General features: G+C 37.9%; 1 protein-coding gene across 1 annotated transcript in view; it reads right to left on the minus strand.

Annotated features, from left to right (window-relative positions):
* The window catches only part of SLC39A12 (solute carrier family 39 member 12), a 256,970-nt gene that overhangs the window by 25,068 nt on the left and 209,438 nt on the right, over positions 1 to 22,464 (minus strand). Inside the window, exon 12 of the mRNA XM_053715702.1 lies at positions 5,055 to 5,242. Within this exon, the coding sequence (XP_053571677.1) occupies positions 5,055 to 5,242 (188 nt within the window). The remainder of the gene's footprint in view (positions 1 to 5,054; positions 5,243 to 22,464) is intronic.

The following is a 22,464-nucleotide window of genomic DNA, read 5'->3' on the forward strand; positions in this document are numbered from 1 at the left end:
AACGAACTTGAAGCATTATGGATCATAATGCATGTAATAATGATGTTGACTTGTTGTCAATATTGATTTATTAGATTGTTGTATGTTGTGTCATCACATTCACATTCTTTTTTATCTGAGTCTGAGATTCGCTGCGCCCGGGGCTCTGGCTGGCTTCCTGCATACTAGTACAGTGTTTACTTCCTGTCCCTGGGCTGGCCCGGCTTTTACTTAGCCTATTGGAGGGCCGCAGCGTGCATGCATGTGATGTAAGAGAGTGGAGGAGGAGGCGCTCATTTGCCACTGCCTGTCACATTCAGAGTCAGACTATGACTCACTCGACTGAGACTGTCTGGAGCCTGGAGGGAGAAAATCATGCGGGAAGCTGGATGTGCCGCCTGACTGAGGCTCACACATCTGCAGGCAGCATAAAAGCCATGTGAGTGATTGCTGTGCCAGTACCCAAAACATGACAAGACGGAGACATCCAGCCAGCCTGAGAGTAGACGACCAAGACCGAGTGAGAGAGAGACGACGAGGGAGTGATGAGGTAGGAATCATGGTGGGGGTCTTTGAAGAGGCCGGAGCTGGCTGCGGGCATAATGGAGGGCATACTTAATGAGTCCATGATACTTGATACATTAATAATATGTATATAATATATATGGTATAATGGCACTGGCAGCAGGCAAATGGCATCAATAATTGTTGTGCAAATATTTATACATACATAGCTGGTGATTTAAGCTGTTTATTAGTGCCAACACTGAAGCAACACTTTGGTATGAGACAAAGACAATTGCGAGCGCAGACATCCCTTTTAACTCATTCAGTTTTCAGGAAATAAATTATATTTATTACCTGTAAAGTAAACTAAAAGAGTCCACAATAAAATGATCATCTTATCTACAATGTGTTATTACTGTAGTTGTGTCCATTTGTGTATGTGTATAACTTAACTACTCTCTGTGACCACTACTGTGAGTACCAGGTTGCAATGGCAGCCTTAGAGTTTCTTTTGGTTAATAGTGTTTAACAGTGAAGTCTGAAACCACAGACTAACCCTGATGCTAATTCTAACCCTTACACTATGCCCTAATGCTAAGCCTTAGCCTTAGGATGCCTTACCCTAGCTAGCTTTAAATATCAAAATCATACCAGAATAATATAGTGTGTGTGTGTATATATATATATATATATATATATATATATATATATATAGTGTGTGTGTGTGTGTATATATATATATATATATATATATATATATATATATATGTATATATAGTGTGTGTGTATATATATATATATATATATATATATATGTATATATATAGTGTGTGTGTGTGTGTATATATATATATATATATATATATATGTATATATAGTGTGTGTGTGTGTGTATGTATATATATATATATATATATATATATATATATATAGGTTTATAAACAAAATTTAAATGTTTGCAAGTTTTAATATCAAGACTAAGAGGACTAGTTTCCTCCATGTCCAATATAACACAACTTCTTTTAACAAAGAACGAATATACTCTATTTTAAATAAATAAGTAGTTTTGTCAGTGTCAATATCTGAGGCAGGATCTTCTGAACCAGATAGATCCTCATCAGAGAAGGATAATTCATTATGTTGTCGGTCATTTGAAATTTCATCAACTTTATGCAAAGTTTTAAAAGACCTTGTACGTTTATTAGAAGGCGGGATGGCAGACAAAGCCTTCTGAATAGAATCAGCAATAAATTCTTTTAAATTCACAGGTAAATCTTGTACATTAGATGTTGAAGGAACAATAACAGGCAATGTACTATTACTGATGGACACATTGGGGCCTATCTATCAAGCTCCGAACGGAGCTTGACGGCCCGTGTTTCTGGTGAGTCTTCAGACTCGCCAGAAACACAAGTTATGGAGCAGCGGTCACAAAGACCGCTGCTCCGTAACCCTGTCTGCCTGCTCTGAGCAGGCGGACAGGAATTGCCGGAATTCAACCCGATAGAGTACGATCGGGTTGATTGACACCCCCCTGCTGGCGGCCAATTGGCCGCGAGTCTGCAGGGGGCGGCGTTGCACCAGTAGCTCTTGTGAGCTGCTGGTGCAATGCTGAATATGGAGAACGATCCGCACTGTCAGATCAGATCCGCAAGACATTTGTTAAATATTCCCCATTATCTGCATGTAAAAGTTTATCATGACAACTATTACAAACCACAGCTGGAGATATAACCTCCACAAGTTTACAACAAATGCACTTAGCTTTGGTAGAACTGTAATCAGGCAGCAGGGTTCCAACAGTGATTTCTGAGACAGGATCAGATTGAGACATCTTACAAATGTAAGAGAAAAAAACAGCATATAAAGCAAAATAATCAATTTCCTTATATGGCAGTTTCAGGAATGGGAAAAAAAAATGCAAACAGCATAGCCCTCTGATAGAGAAATAGGCAAGAGGCATATAGGAATGGGACTTTAAATAATGAAAAAATTTGGTGCCAAGTATGACGCACAACACAAACAGAATTTTTTTTTTGCCGCTAACAACATTCGGAAATGACACACTTGCGTCATTAAAGACGCAACCTTGTGAAAGGACTCGGCGTCAACTAAGACGCCGGAAGTGACGAATTTGCCTCAAAAAATCTTGCTCCAAAAATGACGCAATAAACTTTAGCATTTTGTGCCCTCGCAAGCCTAATTCTGCCCGTGAAATTGAAAATGACAGTCAATTGAAAAAAGACAATACCCCAGGTAAAAAATACATTTTCCTAAAAAATGTATTTCCCAGATATAAAACTGACAGTCTGCAAAAAGAAATATACTGAAAACCTGAATCATGGCAAATATAAGTACAATACATATATTTAGAACTTTATATAAATACATAAAGTGCCAAACCATAGTGAGAGTGTCTTAAGTAATGAAAAACATACTTACCAAAAGACACCCATCCACATATAGCAGATAGCCAAACCAGTACTGAAACGGTTATCAGTAGAGGTAATGGAATATGAGAGTATATCGTCGATCTGAAAAGGGAGGTAGGAGATGAATCTCTACGACCGATAACAGAGAACCTATGAAATAGATCTCCCATGAGGAAAACCATTGTATTCAATAGGTGATACTCCCTTCACATCCCTCTGAGAGGAATCGAGCTTCAGAAGAAGCACATATCAACGTAGAAATCTTAGCACAAACTTACTTCACCACCTCCATAGGAGGCAAAGTTTGTAAAACTGAATTGTGGGTGTGGTGAGGGGTGTATTTATAGGCATTTTGAGGTTTGGGAAACTTTGGCCCTCCTGGTAGGATTGTATATCCCATAGGACACTAGCTCATGGACTCTTGCCAATTACATGAAAGAAAGGAAGATATTTTACTTCAAAATTGTCTCAGCTCACCAGAGTAAGTGCTGTGTAATAATATATCTTTCAGTTACTGCCCAGCTGCAGGTAAAAAAAAATGTAAAAAATGAATAGCAACCAATCAGCATAAGCAGTGCTGAGGTCATGAACTCTTTTACTGTGATCTCATGAGATTTCACTTAACTCTCATGAGATTTCATAGTAAACTACCTTAAACTGAATAGGGAAATAACATGAGTGTGCATGAGGCACACTCCCTTGCAGGTCCCAGGACAGGCATACTGATTTGCTGCTTAAAGCCTCTTACAATAGAGTGTGAATACTTAGGACATTTTGAGTTAAAATATCTTTCTTTTTTTACATAGATATGTTCAGGTCATATTTTCTAGTCAGCTTTTTACAGCTATGCTGCATCATTTCAAGTGTTTCAACGTTTATCATGGCCCTTTAATTGCTGATATATGCTGTAGGTTTAATGTCCCTTTAATTTTGAGTAAGCTATTACTCTATGAATGATTCATTGTCAACATTTAGTTTAAACATGTAGATTAAAGTCAGATACAAAGCTATGATAAATAGGGACAGATGGGTATCTTATCATAGATGAGAGAAGACTTGCTTCAATTAAATCTAAAAATAATAATTTTCTAGTGACTTAATGATCACTTCTTCATTTGGCCAAAAATGCTTGTGACTTTGTTTCCTAGTAAGCTCAAATAATTTGATTTATACCATATCACTTACCTCATAGTGACAACAGATCTTCAAATAAGTGTTCTATTACTTAAATTGTATATCTTAAAGATGACATTTCAAAATCTACTACATTTTTAATGGATGTTCCCTTCCTCAATAAAAACATTTTACTTGCTAGACTTGGCATGCCTTTCTCTACCAATAAAGCTGTGGATATTGTCCCAATAGCCAATTATTTAGTAGACATGTGCAAAAGTCTATTCCTGTTTTTTACTTTTTCTCCTTCCAAAAATAATTTTTAACATTAGCATAAAAGAAAAAAAGGTACCTTTAAATTAATTGATGTTGTTAGCATTTTTGTTCTACAACATATACAGTATATGATAGCTATGAAATCAAATATGTCAGTTGAAATAAATATAGATTAGTTGGTACTTCCTCAACAGTTACTTTTATGATAAAGGGTAAAATGGTCTAAAGCACTCTATAATCTGGTGAGATTATCTAAAATGTCTTGTTAGTACTGTGAGGCCTTTGAAAGAATTTTAGAAAGACACATTTTAGTTGTGACTGAGCTTTTTCTCTAGCTGTGCAGCATTTTGGATGTGAAGGAGAGACCAATACAATCTAGTATTCAAAGAAAGCACAAGTATTATGCACAAATTCTCCACATGCTGGGGACTTTTTGGTCAACATGGCCAAAAAATGCATTTTTGAATATTTGTTTTATTCACATAGCTAATACTTTGTGATTGCATAATATAGGGTGATATATATGATTGAGAAAAGTGAACTTTGGTTAAAATGAAGAGAAGTGAGTAGCATAATGGTCTAATATGACAAAATGGTGGGAGAAAGGTTGTGGAAAAAAAGAATAAGGGGGAAATAGGTAGTTCCAGTTTTTAGTCTGTTGTTCAAACAAGGAATTATTATAAAAATAAAGTACTTGAATTGTACCAATCAACAGAAAATTCATTATATTCCCCTACAGTCACTTACCATTTCAACCAATGACAGGTAAAGGAACATTCCAGCTGTTACAGTAAATATCCATATTTGAATATTAGGATTACTGGACACTGACAAGCCTATGTAAAGACCAGCGAAGGCTGTTAGTGCACTGATAAAATTCATTAAAAATGCGATCTTGGCTGAAAGTCCAGCATTCAGTAATACTGCAAAATCACCTGAAAAATAAAATATATAAATATATTTTTTTACAGTGAATTGACTGATATCTTTTTGAGAGACAGTGTTAAGGTTTCTAAAGGGTTTTGGTATGGTGACACTCCTTTTTAGAAAGCAAATATACAATAAATGAATAAGAAACAAAAATTAAAATTAAAAATTAAAGGAACATGAATATCAATAGTATGCAGTAGGATAGTAAACTATTGCATGCTACTAAAGTTTATGTCTTATTAAATTATTCTTAACTGAAACTCATTTTTTGCGTGATGCAACACCCATGATGATTTTGCTCATTATTTTGACCCAGCACCCTGGTTTGGAATCATGATGGGTATAGCTTATGGTGTCTTAAAAATTCATATGCTTCAGTTTATATTGGGAAATCAATTGTGCAAAAGTACAGACCTATACACTTTTTGGCACTGCCTAATCATAGGATTTTGCCCTCCCTATCAATGAATGTGAATCAATATCACATTGTGATAAGAAAAAAAGCTAAAAATTTGCTTTTCTTTTTTACAGTTGGAAACTATTTCTTTTTGAGAGTAAGAGGCGCAGAGCGACATGATATAGAAGGTACTTCACTAAGGTGTCTGTGTGATCTATAGAATAGGGAAAATATAGGAATTTAGAGAAAACAATTTATACTTACCTGCTAAATTCATTTATTTCATGGTGGTAAGAGTCCACTATCCATTATTCCTGGTAAATTACCTACCCTACCGCTAGGATGAGGCAAAGATTCCCAAACCCCAAGAGCTTTATATAACCCTTCCTTCTTCTATGGTAGTTAGTCTGATGTATAGCCTAGCAAAAAAAAAGGTAGGAAAAGAAAGAGCAAAAAAATAGGAGCTGGGAAAAAAGATCTGCCATTACATAAAAATCCATCACCAAAAACAGGGTGGGGTTTCGTGGACTCTTACCACCATATAAATTATGTTTTCTTTCATAAAGGTGGTAAGAGTCCACAATCCATTACTCCTTGGAACCAATAACAAAGCTGTGGATTGTCCACGAGTAATAAAAAGATAGGGTGGGATAAGAAACATCTTATTTCCATTAGGAAACTAAATCCACAACCCTAAAAAGAAAGTATATATCATTTTTTGTTCTATGCACTTTACAACAACCTACAGGAAAAATTACCCAGAAACAACAGCCTGAAGGATCTATCCACCAAAAGCTGCCTCAGAAGAAGTGAAAACATAAAAATGGTAGAATTTGGTGAAAGTGTGCAAAGAAGACAAAGTAGCTGCCTTGCAAATTTGGTCAACAGAAGCTTCATTCTTGAAAGCCCAAAAAGTAGCTACTAATCTAGTAGAGTGGGTAGTAATCTGATTAGGAGGAATATGCCCCACCTTCAAGAAAGCTTCATTAATCAATGGCTTTAACAAGAAGCCAAAGAGACAACAGAAGCTTTCTAACCTCGTTTAGAAGCAAAATAGTGAACAAACAAACGTGAAGTTTGTCTGAAATCCTTGGTAACATCAACATAATACTTCAAAGCTCTAATCACAGATTGTGAAGATGCCTCTCTTAAATTTTTTTAGGGTTAGGGCTCAAAGAAGGGACAACCATTTCCCTGCTTAGATTTTCTGAGGACACAACCTTAGGAAATTTCAAATCAGCCAATAGGATGAGAGCTGCTTACATCCTATTGACTGATCTGATCAAAGTCAAATCAGCCAATAGGATGTAAGCATCTCTCATCCTATTGGCTGATTTTACAGCCAATAGGAATGCAAGGATACCCCTATATACAAGGGAAACCTTGCATTCAAGCTTCAGTGTGCGGCTGTAACATATGCCTGCCTGCTATCATTGTCCCTTTAAGACTGCCTTCCCTGCACATGATTCCCTCAACCTCTTTTTAAGTCATGTTAGACCTATTGGGCTTTGCATTAGCTTTGAAGTTTGTTCCAGCATGGAGTATTCTAAAGATTTTCAAGATACAGCCTTACCTGCCTTACCTGCCTGTTAAGCCTGATTTGTTCAAAACTGCAAGTAACCATTTATTTCATGCAATGTTTCATGGGCACTGCTACTATACTAACTCTGAACTCTGAACTTTATATTTTGCTATAATCATTCTCTGATTGCTACAACTGACTCATACTCTGAACCTGACTCATACTCTGAACCTTATAACTAATCACTGCTACAACTTGCCATTGCTCAAATATCCTCCTGCAAAATATATTCAGAACTCTGCATTTATGTGTTCAGTTAAACAATCTGCTTCCCTTTGATTCTCCAATATTTGTCACAAGAGTATTTAATGCTGAACATGGAACTTGCCATTCACCTGTGCTGCTCTGCTTATTACTCTGGCATTATTAAAGCTGTAACTATTATGTACTGTGATTGAAAAATAAGAACCTGCAAGGGGGATCTTATGGGGGCGCACCTAGCCAGTGATGAATAGAGTCCAATGTTAATACGCTAGTAGCGTTATCAGTTCCAAAAGAATAATTCAAAAGAAAAATTCAAAAGGTAGACGTGATGGTCTGTGTGATTGAATTAGTGGGTTCGAGGTAGCTCTGCTTGGGCCCAGTGTGTTAGGCAATCTGCAGAAATGATAGAAAGAGAAGAGGGCGCCTCATAGTGTATTTCATACCAGATAGGTGTGTAAGCACGTAAACAGTGTTAGGCTACCAGATGAAGTCGCACCGTCCTGTGACCGGTGCTTGCAGGCAGGCTAGCACTCTGCAGCACACTGTTTAGTGATTCCAAGTTGTTCTTCAGGGGGGAGTTTGAAATACTCCTGTTTCTACTAACAAACCAAAATAGATTCCCAAATCAAAATGATGGTAAAAGACAACAGGGCTGCTCCCATTCGGCAAACAAGACAACTTCCAAATATAAAAGTTAAAAAGCAATTGCTGTGCTTGTGTAGATTCCTACAATGCTGGTGTCTATTTGGTAAAAGATAATCGTGTATGTCGAGGGATGTTTCATGTGATATGAAGGTGGTGTGGTTATTGAAGTGTGAGTGCGTGCTGTTTCTCCTAATTGGGCCATCATGAGGTGACCTGGTGGCATATAATGACAATTGTGTGTAATATATAATGATGAAGACTGCTAGATCCAGATTAGCCTTTACAAAGTGGAAAAATAAGTGACATAAAGAGGAGTATTCATGGGTCTTGTCAAATGTATGTTGTGTTAAATGGCTAATTGTGGAGTTATTTGATAATATACAGCAGCATTGTAGGAATCTACACAAGCACATCAATTAAATTATCACTTCTATAAAACACCCATCCGTCGAATCATAAAACAGGGATAGTCAGTGAAGTTCCACATAGAAGGGAGGCTATTTGACAGTTCAAAATACATTAATAAACATTGGACCACATTTTATTTTCTTTGTGGTCTAATAAAATTAATAAACATTTCTATGGACAATTAATGATTTTAAGATATGAACACGATCATCTGCCATATTTGCATAGTTTTGGCGATAGGTTTGTGCGGATGATATTCCATCATCTGTTTTGTGGTTTATTGTTCCGAAAAAATAAAATACAAATATTATTGTAATGATCACCAAATATTAGGAGCAAGTCTCCACATATTCATAGGGTTTTCATAATATTCTCTTTACTCAACTCAGGGCTATAAGGAGTACAATAGAACACCTACCAAAAAGTTAAAGATAAACTTTAGAGATGCAACTCTTTTAGAATAATCCCTATACCCTGTGACAAGTGAACATACCATATAGGTTGCTACATTATCATCTATTCACATATGAGCTAACGGATAGCAGATGACGTATTTCTTGCAATTTTAATATATTATCTTTAGAAAGATAAACACTCACTCTAAGTTTTTTCTTTTATCAGCAGAAAATGTAGCAACCTATGCTATATATACCCTGTGACAAGTGAACATACCATATAGGTTGCTACATTATCATAAATTCACATATGAGCAAACGGATAGCAAATTATGTATTTGTATATTTGTTGCCATTCTTATATATTATTTTTAGAAAGACAAGCATACATTCAAAGTTTCTCCCCTTTTATTAGTAGAAATATAACACTAAGAGGGGAAACACTTTTCCCATGACTCAAAAGACGAGACTGCTGCATGAGATACATAGATTTTTCACGATATGCTGATCTAACATATATATGATTATAGCTATATGCTTAATGTTAATGCCTTTTATGCTAAGGGTCTTATCACCAATTTATAAAGATATAGGCCAAGCACTAGACATATAACATATACATGATTATAGTTATAAGTTCAATGTTAATGCCTTTCATGTCAAGGGTTTTATCGCTAATGTATAAACAAACAGGTCAAGTACTTGAAACAAAAATGCTTTGATACATTGTATAAAATACACAGATGTTGTAGCGATATGCTGATTCAAGATATATAGTATCATAGTTACACTATGAATGCTATCACCTTTTATGTTAAGGGTTTTATCGTCAATGTATATACAAATAGGTGGGACATTTGATTGGTGCTTTCCATGTATGACAACTTCCGTTTTTTATTTTAACAAGTGTATTTAATATTGTTAATCAAGGACTATGGGGGGCGGAGCTAGCGCTCAAACAGAACAGATATATACTGCTGGAGCTCCGAGAAACGGCATTTATTTTACTGGACTTATTGAGTCTAAACCCTACCTAAGTGAGATTTACACATTCTAGCTGTGCCCTACAACTGACTAGAAAGTTGTTCGGGGGAATTGGGAGTAGATTTCCCAGAGTTGAGGAAATCGAGGATCTATGACGCAGGTTGGGCCTAATTAGTGCTGAAGCCCTCCAAGCATTGTGATATACAACACAGCAGTTTCTGAGCTGCACTAGATCCTTCTCCCACTACCATGGAGAAGCAATTTGCTGTGCTGCAGACTTGCATGGAGGAGCTTGAGAGAGGGGTTTGCCAGAGGCTAGATGGCATTATATTGTCTGTGAATGCAGTGAGAGAGGACTTGAAGTCTAGCAAGAAATCATCAGGAGCAGCTTTGAATTTGAGGATGACCCTTGAAAGATCCCCTTCCTACATACCTACCTGTTTGCAGCCAACTGATGCTGAGATGGAACGGGAGGTATGGAGTCTTTGTGAGCTGAGGTGCGAGCCAAAAATCCCTGCTGAATTGGTCCTTCAGAGATGCGGCCCAGCTGTGGCAGTTAAAGCCTCAAGGGAACAAGATGATAATGTGCGCGTCGGTGGAGTTGTTATGATTCTGCAGGTTCGTACAGAAGAGGAATATGCTTGGAGTGGGTTGCAGTTTGGAGCTTGGGGGGTGCGGCCGGCTCCCCGGAGTGTAACCCGTGCCTATCCAGAGTAACTGTGAGGGTACCAGGGGGCTTACAGTACATTCCACTAGCTGGTGTTGCTCTCACACAAAAACGAGACAATCTGAGCTTTCTTAGTGTCCCCATGAACTCCTGCCTCACCTGCTTCCTCACACTAGACACAGACTGGAGACTAACTTTTTTTTCCTTTACCCTTGTTTCCGTAGATCGGGTGTAGGATGAGAATTTCAAGTAATGACACTTCTATCACTCGAACATATATATTATAAATCTTATATCCCGAGTAAGCCAACATTTCATTATTTATATTTTAGAATAGTGATAAGGGTCCAGAGGCTGACAGTTCTTACATATTAACTGTGTGCCATTTGCCAGCCTGTGCTATAAGTTTATTATTATTTAGTTAAACTAATTTCGGGTTGATGTATGCACTCTGTTTATTGCTTACATGACTGTTCTGCATTTGTAATTTGATCTTGAGTACAGACCTAAAGGGGATTTATGAGTAATAGTTTGTAGGTTCCGTGCTTAGTTATTCAACTATGGGTGATACCCTCAACTTGTTCTCCAGTACTTTGAATCACAATGCTAACTGATCCTGCCCGCTAATATGTTTTTTTTACTCCAGGATATCTATTTTGTATGTATTGGTTGCTTTTTGCACATATATGCAGAAGTTTGTATACATTCTTCCGAGTAGTTCTGAGGCAACCACTACCATGAGTACTTATGTTAATATTGACTCCACTGGGTAAAATGTATTTATGTTTGGTATTGCCTAATGACCATCATAACTATAATATTTTTTGTCTATGGCGCAGGTCAGCAGCTGTGGAGAACAATATCACTAGTCTGTTACTTTCCTCTCCGCCTCCCTCCCCCCCTTCTATGCGGTAAGGGGTGAGTAATTTTTCCTCCGCATTAATATTCTGGCAGTTTCATAGCCTCTGCCCTGTTCAAAGAGCCTGTTTAAAGCTTTCACCCATATATGTAACAAAAGAATCTTTGGGCCCTAAATATAAAAGAAAAAGTGTGGTGTCTATGCTTATGTTCCTTATTATTTATAGTCAGGATGTCTAATTAATTTTACTAAGCTTATCCTGATTCCTGATATCTGAGCAGAACTGAGAGTTTTATTAGAGTAATTTTCACTGCAGAATGTTTGATGTTATTACCCTATTATATTTGCATAGTTTTCTGAAGACTGTCTGGACATAGCATTTGAATCAGATTACTTTATGTGCTGTTAACTGACACTACCAAAGATGGACCTAGTGTGTTCCCACCAGTGGAGCTAGCTGTCTTTGATGACACAACAAACCTTTACAAATTTAAATGGGGAATAGGAAAGATTGGCTGCCAAGACAACTGTGTAACATATTGTCATGGTGGTGTGTCTACCTTGTTGTCAATTTTTGAGATACCATTTGTACCTTCATTTGCCATGTATGTAATAATGTGTTATGCTTCCTCAATAAAAAAAAAAATTAAAAAAAAATCAAGGACTATTGTATCCATTTTTATTACCTGGTGAAACAACCCATTTGGCGGTGGAGAAACACGTTGCTGGAATCAATAAAGCCTTGCTTTTTAACTTTTATATTTGGAAGTTGTCTTGTTTGCTGACTGGGAGCAGCCTTGTTGTCTTTTACCATCATTTTGATTTGGGAATCTATTTTGGTTCGTTAGTAGAAACAGGAGTACTCCAAACTCCCCCGTTGAAGTACAACTTGGATTTCCTAAACAGTGTGCTTGCCTGCCTGCAAGCACCGGTCACAGGACGGTGCAACTTCATCTGGTACGCCTAACACTGTTTATGTGCTTACACACCTATCTGGTATGAAACACACTATGAGGTGCCCTCTTCTCTTTCTATCATTATGTACTGTGAAACTGCAGCATCTTTTTGCATCTATGAATTACAATATCCTATCTGTTTCCTTGAAGCCTAAATACCTTGCATTGTTATGATTTATACTTCATCAATCCTACAGCATCTCCTAGTAACTATGAATCACAGTAACTATTATGTTTCCTTTGAAGCCATACATGTTTTACTTTTTTTTTTTTGTGTCCAAAAACGGTATTTGTAAAACTAGTAGTGTCTATTTAAGTTCTGTTCAAACAAAAAAACAACAACTTTGCAAAATACAGTTGAATTTCTTGTACAAATAAATTGAAAAGCAAAGATCATTTAGCATCACAGCCTGATTTGTTTGTGTCACAATCAGATGTACGAATATTTCATGTTCCAAAACAAATATTTTATAAATATATATTATATATAAAACTAGAACTAGTAGTCTCTGAAGAGCTGGAAGTCATATCAAGGGAATATTCCCCAATGCTACGCGCCAGTTTTAGTGTCTTTGTTTCGTATTGCTTACATAACACAGTTTAGCTGATTGTCGGGGTACTTCATTCTGTACGGGGACATGAATGCAAATACAGGAATTATTGTATAGTTCAACCAGTAAAAATACAATAAGGCACTACTGACTGTAATGGACATTTAAACAGATGCACTCATAATACAAACACTTTCTCACTTCTTCAAATGTATTGCAAAGCAGAAGAAGATCCCACAGGATGTCAAACCGTTGTCAGTGTTTAACGCTAAATTACTTAAGCATTTCTATACCACTATTTCAGTGCTTAGTATTGCAAAAAATACAATTCATCACAAAATGTGAGAAATACAGTTTTTCTTGGCTACACTTATTGTTTCATGCAATGTTCGCCCCTGAATATCCAGTTTTTTTAATGTAGATTTTCAAATAGGCCCTAAAAGTGTGCTAGCCAATAGTTTTTTCTTTTTTTAACATAAACTCAAACCTTTTAGATATCATTCTTCCCACAAATACGTTGCAGTCACTGTAGTTTTGTGACAATTTTGAAGAACAAATTACAATTAAAACAAAATGAGATAAAATTGTATAGTCACAGAAGAAATGCTAAAATGACAAGAAGGGGGTGACTTTTGACCTAAAAATAACAAAATATCCCTAGTTATAGGCAGTGGTACACATAGCCGCCCTGCTGGGGTGGGATACAAACTTACGGCTAGATTTAGAGTTTTGTCGGTAACGACCCGCGTAGCTAACGCTGGCTTTTTTCTGGCCGCACCATAAAAATAACTCTGGTATTGAGAGTCCACATAAAGGCTGCGTTAGGCTCCAAAAAAGGAGCGTAGAGCATATTTAACGCAGCTTCAACTCTCGATACCAGAGTTGCTTACGCAAGCGGCCAGCCTCAAAAACGTGCTCGTGCACGATTCCCCCATAGAAAACAATGGGGCTGTTTGAGCTGAAAAAAAACCTAACACCTGCAAAAAAGCCGCGTTCAGCTCCTAACGCAGCCCCATTGTTTGCTATGGGGAAACACTTCCTACGTCTGCACCTAACACTTTAACATGTACCCCGAGTCTAAACACCCCTAACCTTACACTTATTAACCCCTAATCTGCCGCCCCCGCTATCGCTGACCCCTGCATATTATTATTAACCCCTAATCTGCCGCTCCGTAAACCGCCGCTACTTACATTATCCCTATGTACCCCTAATCTGCTGCCCTAACATCGCCGACCCCTATATTATATTTATTAACCCCTAATCTGCCCCCCACAACGTCACCTCCACCTGCCTACACTTATTAACCCCTAATCTGCCGAGCGGACCGCACCGCTATTATTATAAAGTTATTAACCCCTAATCCGCCTCACTAACCCTATAATAAATGGTATTAACCCCTAATATGCCCTCCCTAACATCGCCGACACCTAACTTCAATTATTAACCCCTAATCTGCCGACTTGAGCTCACCGCTATTATAATAAATGTATTAACCCCTAAAGCTAAGTCTAACCCTAACACTAACACCCCCCTAAATTAAATATAATTTTAATCTAACGAAATTAATTAACTCTTATTAAATAAATTATTCCTATTTAAAGCTAAATACTTACCTGTAAAATAAATCATAATATAGCTACAATATAAATTATAATTATATTATAGCTATTTTAGGATTAATATTTATTTTACAGGTAACTTTGTATTTATTTTAACCAGGTACAATAGCTATTAAATAGTTAAGAACTATTTAATAGCTAAAATAGTTAAAATAATTACAAATTTACCTGTAAAATAAATCCTAACCTAAGTTACAATTAAACCTAACTCTACACTATCAATAAATTAATTAAATAAAATACCTACAATTACCTACAATTAAACCTAACACTACACTATCAATAAATTAATTAAATACAATACCTACAAATAATTACAATGAAATAAACTAACTAAAGTACAAAAAATAAAAAAGAACTAAGTTACAAAAAATAAAAAAATATTTACAAACATAAGAAAAATATTCCTACCTTAATTCCGATTGGCTGATAGAATCCTATCAGCCAATCGAATTAAGTTAGGAATATTCTGATTGGCTGATGGAATCAGCAAATCAGAATCAAGTTCAATCCGATTGGCTGATCCAATTAGCCAATCGGATTGAACTTGATTCTGATTGGCTGATTCCATCAGCCAATCAGAATATTCCTACCTTAATTCCGATTGGCTGATAGAATCCTATCAGCCAATCGGAATTCGAGGGACGCCATCTTGGATGACATCATTTAAAGGAACCGTCATTCGGCTAGTAGGCGTCGGGAGAAGAGGATGTTCCGCGTCGGATGGAAGATGATGGCTCCCGAAGAAAGAAGATTGAAGATGCCGTTGATAGAAGACTTCATCCGGATCATGGACCTCTTCAGCTCCCGCTTGGATGAAGACTTCAGCCGGATCATGGACCTCTTCAGCTCCCGCTTGGATGATGACTTCAGCCGGATCATGGACCTCTTCAGCCCCCCGCTTGGGCTTGGATCAGGACATCGGAGGAGCTCTTCTGGATCGATCGGTGAACCTGGTATGGTGAAGATAAGGTAGGAAGATCTTCAGGGGCTTAGTGTTAGGTTTATTTAAAGGGGGTTTGGGTTAGATTAGGGGTATGTGGGTGGTGGGTTGTAATGTTGGGGGGGGTATTGTATGTTTTTTTTTACAGGCAAAAGAGCTGAACTTCTTGGGGCATGCCCCGCAAAGGGCCCTGTTCAGGGCTGGTAAGGTAAAAGAGCTTTGAACTTTAGTAATTTAGAATAGGGTAGGGCATTTTTTTATTTTGGGGGGCTTTGTTATTTTATTAGGGGGCTTAGAGTAGGTGTAATTAGTTTAAAATTGTTGTAATATTTTTCTTATGTTTGTAAATATTTTTTTATTTTTTGTAACTTAGTTCTTTTTTATTTTTTGTACTTTAGTTAGTTTATTTCATTGTAGTTATTTGTAGGTATTGTATTTAATTAATTTATTGATAGTGTAGTGTTAGGTTTAATTGTAGGTAATTGTAGGTATTTTATTTAATTCATGTAATGATAGTGTAGTGTTAGGTTTAATTGTAACTTAGGTTAGGATTTATTTTACAGGAAATTTTGTAATTATTTTAACTATTTTAGCTATTAAATAGTTCTTAACTATTTAATAGCTATTGTACCTGGTTAAAATAAATACAAAGTTACCTGTAAAATAAATATTAATCCTAAAATAGCTATAATATAATTATAATTTATATTGTAGCTATATTAGGATTTATTTTACAGGTAAGTATTTAGCTTTAAATAGGAATAATTTATTTAATAAGAGTTAATTAATTTCGTTAGATTAAAATTATATTTAACTTAGGGGGGTGTTAGTGTTAGGGTTAGACTTAGCTTTAGGCGGATTAGGGGTTAATAACTTTATTATGATAGCGGTGCGGTCCGGTCGGCAGATTAGGGGTTAATAAGTGTAGGCAGGTGGAGGCGACGTTGTGGGGGGCAGATTAGGGGTTAATAAATATAATATAGGGGTCGGCGGTGTTAGGGGCAGCAGATTAGGGGTACATAAGGATAACGTAGGTAGCGGCGCTTTGCAGTCGGTAGATTAGGGGTTATTTATTGTAGGTAGCTGGCGGCGACGTTGTGGGGGGCAGGTTAGGGGTTAATAAATATAATATAGGGGTCGGCGGTGTTAGGGGCAGCAGATTAGGGGTACATAAGTATAACGTAGGTGGCGGTCGGCAGATTAGGGGTTAAAAAAATTTAATCGAGTGGCGGCGATGTGGGGGGACCTCGGTTTAGGGGTACATAGGTAGTTTATGGGTGTTAGTGTACTTTAGAGTACAGTAGTTAAGAGGTTTATGAACTGGCGTTAGCCTAGAAAGCTCTTAACTACTGACTTTTTTCCTGCGGCTGGAGTTTTGTCGTTAGATGTCTAACGCTCACTTCAGACACGACTCTAAATACCGGAGTTAGAAAAATCCCATTGAAAAGATAGGATACGCAATTGACGTAAGGGGATCTGCGGTATGGAAAAGTCGCGGCTGAAAAGTGAGCGTTAGACCCTTTTTTGAGTGACTCCAAATACCGGAGGTAGCCTAAAACCAGCGTTAGGAGCCTCTAACGCTGGTTTTCACGGCTAACGCCAAACTCTAAATCTAGGCCTTAGTAAGGAATATTATAATTTTTTAATCTGATTACGGTTTTGTAATTTGGAGAGAAAAGTGCAGAATAAAGATGGGCATTAACCAGTAGGGTTTTGTTTAATACCAGGGGTCTTGAATGTATTAAATAGAAGAGATTCCTTCTAGCATCTAGGGCTGATATACCACAGGCCAATACTTGTGTTTCCAGTGAGTTTCAGTGCAACATTCAAATCTTCATATCATTTTCAGGGGCATCAACAGACACATTGGGGTAAAGTAACACTATCATCCAGTCCTACAGATAAGACGACTAACCTGACATGTGTCCTAAGTGCACTAACAGGATAGCCTTATATAAATGGCTCTGAAAGTTTCAGGCAAAGCTGGCTATGCTTCTTAGATGAAGCTGGACAGTGTTTTGGAGAACATAGAGAACAAAAAGAGGTCAATCATAGCCAGGTTTCTACCTCTCCCCAATAATAAAAAAATAATAATAATAAAGAAATCTGTATGAGCTGGCATTAAATGAAGAAACTTGTAAAACAAGGTTTACTTTACATGAACCCTGCAATGACTCCTTACAACTATGAATCACAGAATATCAACTATCCACATCCAGAATACTCTTCCCCAGGTCAGGGGTCGGTGTCTCCAATTCCCTACCACTGCCCCGAGGGTCTGTCTCCTGAGCAATTATACACTGGATCATGACAGTGGCAGAAGATCACATGTAGAGGACCTCTTTGTCAAATGGATGACCGATCCGACTCTGCTCCCACCAGGATGAAGATTGAAGATGGTTCCACGCTGGATGAAGATGGAGCACCATTCTTCAGGAATAGTAAGTACCGATTTTGGGGTTAGTGATAGGTATTTTTTAAATTTTTGGGGTGGCTTTTTTTTTTTTTATATAGATTAGGCTTTTTTATTTTAATGGGCTGTAAAAGAGCTGAATGTTCTTTTAAGGTAATTCCCATACAAATGCTATTTTCATGGCAATGGGTAGATAAGGTTTTTTTTAGGTAAGGATTTTTTGTTTTGGGGGGTTGGCGGGTTGTAATGTTAGGGGGGACTTTGTAGTTTTTTGGGGTAAAAGTGCTGGTATCTTTAGGGCAATGCCCTACAAAAGGCCCTTTTAATGGCTATTAGTAGTTGTTGCGGTATAGTCATAACGCACAACTTGTAATATCAAGTAGCTGACCATTCCGCACGCAAAGGCCATTTTTCAAGCGGTATAGCCATACCGCGCAACTTGTAATCTTGCCATAAAAGTTTAGATGCCTTAAATTTACCCTTAGATTTTTTAACTTGGGGCAGAAATGCTCCCTTACCACCAGTAACAGTGGAAATAATAGAATCTAAATCTGCCCCAAACAATTTCTTTCCTTGAAAATACATTTTCAAGAGTCTAGACTTAGAAACTGCATCAGCAGATCAAGCTTTTAATCATAAGGCTCACCTAGAAAGGACAGACAACGACATGCTTTTAGCATTAATCCTAATGATATCCAAGATAGCATCTTCAATAAAGGAGTTAGCACATTTAAGCAAACCCAAAAGGTTAAGAATAAAAAAAGTATGCTTAACTGATACATTTATTTATTTCTGGATATGGTCCACGGCTTGACTAATTACTGTTGGGAATATCACTCCTGGCCAGCAGGAGGAGGCAAAGAGCACCACAGTTAAACTGTTAAAGGGACAGTCAACCATAGAATTGTTATTGTTTTAAAAGATAGATAATCCCTTTATTACTCATTCCCCAGTTTTGCATAACCAACACAGTTATATTAATGTACTTTTTACCTTTGTGATTACCTTGTATCTAGGAACCTTCTTCCAGCCCCCTGATCACATGACTGTGACTGTTTATTATCTATTGTCTTAAATTTAGCATTGTATTGTGCTAGATCTTAAATAACTTTCTGTGCCTGAACACAGTGTTATCTATATAGCCCACGTATATTTTCTGTCTCTTTGTGTTGAAAAGAGATTTAAAAAGCATGTGATAAGAGGCAGCCCTCAAAGGCTTAGAAATTAGCATATGAGCCTACCTATGTTTAGTTTAAACTAAGAATACCAAGAGAAAAAAGCAAATTTGATGATAAAAGTAAATTGGAAAGTCAATTAAAATTAAAAGTCCTGAATAATGAAAGTTTAATTTATACTTGACTGTCCCTTTAAGTATCACTCCCTTACCCACAACCCCAGTCATTTGACTGAAGGAAAATAGAGAAAAAGGAGTAACACAAGGTGTAGAGGTGCCTGAGCTTATAGTCAAAAGAACAACTGTCTTAAAATAAAGGTTGGGGCGTGGACTCACCATATCTGGAAATAAATACATTTTTCAGGTAAGCATAAATTTTGTTTTTCTTTCCTAAGATATGGTGAGTCCACGGCTTGAGTAATTACTGTTAGGAACCAATACCCAAGCTAGAGGAGACGGATAAATAGGGAGGGACAAGACAGGCAGTCCTAAACAGGCACCACCGCTTGCAGAACCTTTCTCCCAAAAGAAGCCTCAGCCGAGGCAAAAGTATCAAATTTGTAAAATTTTGAAAAAAGTATGTAGAGAAGACCAAGTTGCAGCCTTGCAAATTTGTTTCACAGAAGCTTCATTTTTGAAAGCCCAAGAAGAGCAACAGCTCTTGTGGAATGAGCCATAATTCTTTCAGGAGGCTGCTGTCCAGCAGTCTCATAAGTCAAAAGAATTATACTTTGTAACCAAAAAGAAAGAGTAGTAGCAGTAGCTTTCTGACCTTTACGTTTCCCAGAGAAACAGACAAAGAGGGCAGAGGACTGGCGAAAATGCTTAGTTGCCTGTAAGTAGAATTTAAGAGCATGTACAACATCCAAATTGTGTTACAAACATTCTTTGGAAGAAGAAGGATTAAGACACAGAGAGGGAACAACAATTTCCTGATTGATATTTCTATTAGAAACAACCTTAGGAAGGAAACCTAACTTAGTACAAAGAACCACCTTACCGGCATTAAAAATATGATATGGGGAATCACACTGCAGAGCTGAGAGTTCCGAGACTCTTTGAGCAGAAGAGATAGCAACAAGAAACAAAACCTTCCAAGATAACAACTTAATGTCTATGGAATGCAATGGCTCAAACGGAGCCAGCTATAAAATTATAAGAACAAGGTTAAGGCTCCAAGGAGGAGCAACAGACTTAAAGACAGGCCTGATTTTGACCAAGGCCTGACAAAAAGATTGCACATCTGCCAAACGTTTATGTAGTAAAACTGATAAAGCAGAAATTTGACCCTTCAGGGTACTGACTGACAATCCCTTCTCCAGGCCTTCCTAAAGAAAAGTAAAATTCTAGGAATTCTAATTCTACTCCAAGAGTAGCCCTTGGATTCACACCAATAAAGGTGTTTACGCCATATCATGGTCTCAATGACTGACTCCAACAGTCAGCTTCAGAGAAACGAGGTTTGAATGAAGAAGGGACCCTAAATCAGGATATCCTTCTTCAGAGGTAGTCTCTAAGGTGGGAGAAATGATATCTCCACTAGGTCTGCAAACCAGATCCTGTGAGGCCACTCAGGGGCTATTAGAATCACCGACGCCCTCTCCTGTTTGATACGAGCAATGACTCGTGGAAGGAGAGCAAATGGAGGAAACAGGTATGCCAACCTGAAAACCTAAGGAACCGCCAGAGCATCTATCACAATGGCCTGCGGATCTCTTGACCTTGAACCGTACCTTGGAAGCTTGGTGTTCTGACAGGACGCCATGAGATCTAACTCCGGCACCCCCCATTTGAGGACTAAGCTGGAAAACACCTCCGGATGTATTTCCCACCCCTTGGGATAAAAAGTCCGTCTGCTAAGAAAATCCGCTTGTGGATCTGGCATCCACATTCCAGATAGACAGCAATTGTGGGTCTCTGCCCACTGAAGAATCAGAGTAACCTCCTTCATGGCTAAGGAACTCCTTCCTGGTGATTGATTTAAGCCACAGAGGGTATGTTGTCTGATTGGAACCTGATAAACTGGGCTGAGGACAACTGAGTACAAGCCAATAGAGCATTATAAATCACCCTCAACTCAAGATGTTGATGAGAAGAGCAAACTCCTCCCCAATTCATAGGCCCTGAGCTTTTATCGAGTTCCAGACTGCTCCCCAACCCAGTAGGCTGGTGTCCGTGGTCACGATCACCCAGGGCGTTCTCCAAAAGCATGTGCCCTGAGACAGATGTTCCTGAGAAATCCACTACGGGAGAGAGTACCTTAGCAACTGATCTAACTTTATTCTCTGAGATAGATCCACATGGTCACCATTCCATTGTCTGAGCATGCACAACTGGAGAGCTCTCAAATGGAATCGAGCAAAAGGAATGATGTCCATGGAAGCCACCATCAGACCGATTACCTCCATACATTGAGCCACTAAAAGATGAGCAGAAGCCTGAAGAGAGAGGCAAGAGGAAATGATTTTGTTTTTCCTGACCTCTGTCAGAAAAATCTTCATCAATATAGAATCTATTATGGTCCATAAGAAAACTCTTGTAGCAAGGGAAAGGGAGCTTTTTTCCAGATTCACATTCCATCCGTTGGAATAAAGAAAAGTCAACAATATCTCTGTGTGAGATTTTGCTAGTTGAAAAGATGGCACCTGAACAAATATGTCGTCCAGGTAGGGTGCAACAGCAATTCCACGAGAATGGATCACTGCCAAAAGAGCCCCCAAAACTTTTGAAGAAATTCTGGGAGCCCTGGCTAGACCAAATGGAAGGGCCACAAACTGGAAATGTTTGTCCAGAAAGGCAAATCTCAGGAATCTGTGATGGTCCCTGTGAATAGGAACATGAAGATATGCATCCTTTAGGTCTATGGTTGTCATGAACTGACTCTCTTGCACTAAAGGAAGAATGGAGCGTATAGTCTCCATCTTGAAGGATGGAACTTTGAGAAATGTATTTAGACACTTCAAGTCTAGAATGTGACGGAAAGTTCCCTCTTTTTTGGGAACCACAAATAGGTTGAAGTAGAACCTGAGACCCTGTTCCTGTACTGGAACTATCACTCCCAGGGAGGAAAGATGTTGTATACATTTCAAGAACTCCTCTTTCTTTATCTGCAGAAAATCTTGAGAGAAGGAATCTGCCTCTGGGAGGAAAAGTCTTAATTTCCAATTTGTAATCCTTAGATACTATGTTCACAGTCCAGGGATCTGGGACATCTCATATCCAAGCTTGAGAGAACTGAGAAAGTCTGCCCCCCACCTGATCAGATCCTGGATCGGGGGCAAACCCTTCATGCTGATTTGGAATCAGCTGCAGGTTTCTTTGATTGTTTCCCCTAGTTTCAAGATTGATTGGGTTTTCAAGAAGACTTGGATTGTTCCTGCTTGGAAGAAGAAGGGGAAAGCTTTCCTCTGAAGTTACGAAAGGAATG

The sequence above is a fragment of the Bombina bombina genome, chromosome 5 (genome assembly GCF_027579735.1).
Source record: "Bombina bombina isolate aBomBom1 chromosome 5, aBomBom1.pri, whole genome shotgun sequence".
NCBI lineage: Eukaryota > Metazoa > Chordata > Amphibia > Anura > Bombinatoridae > Bombina > Bombina bombina.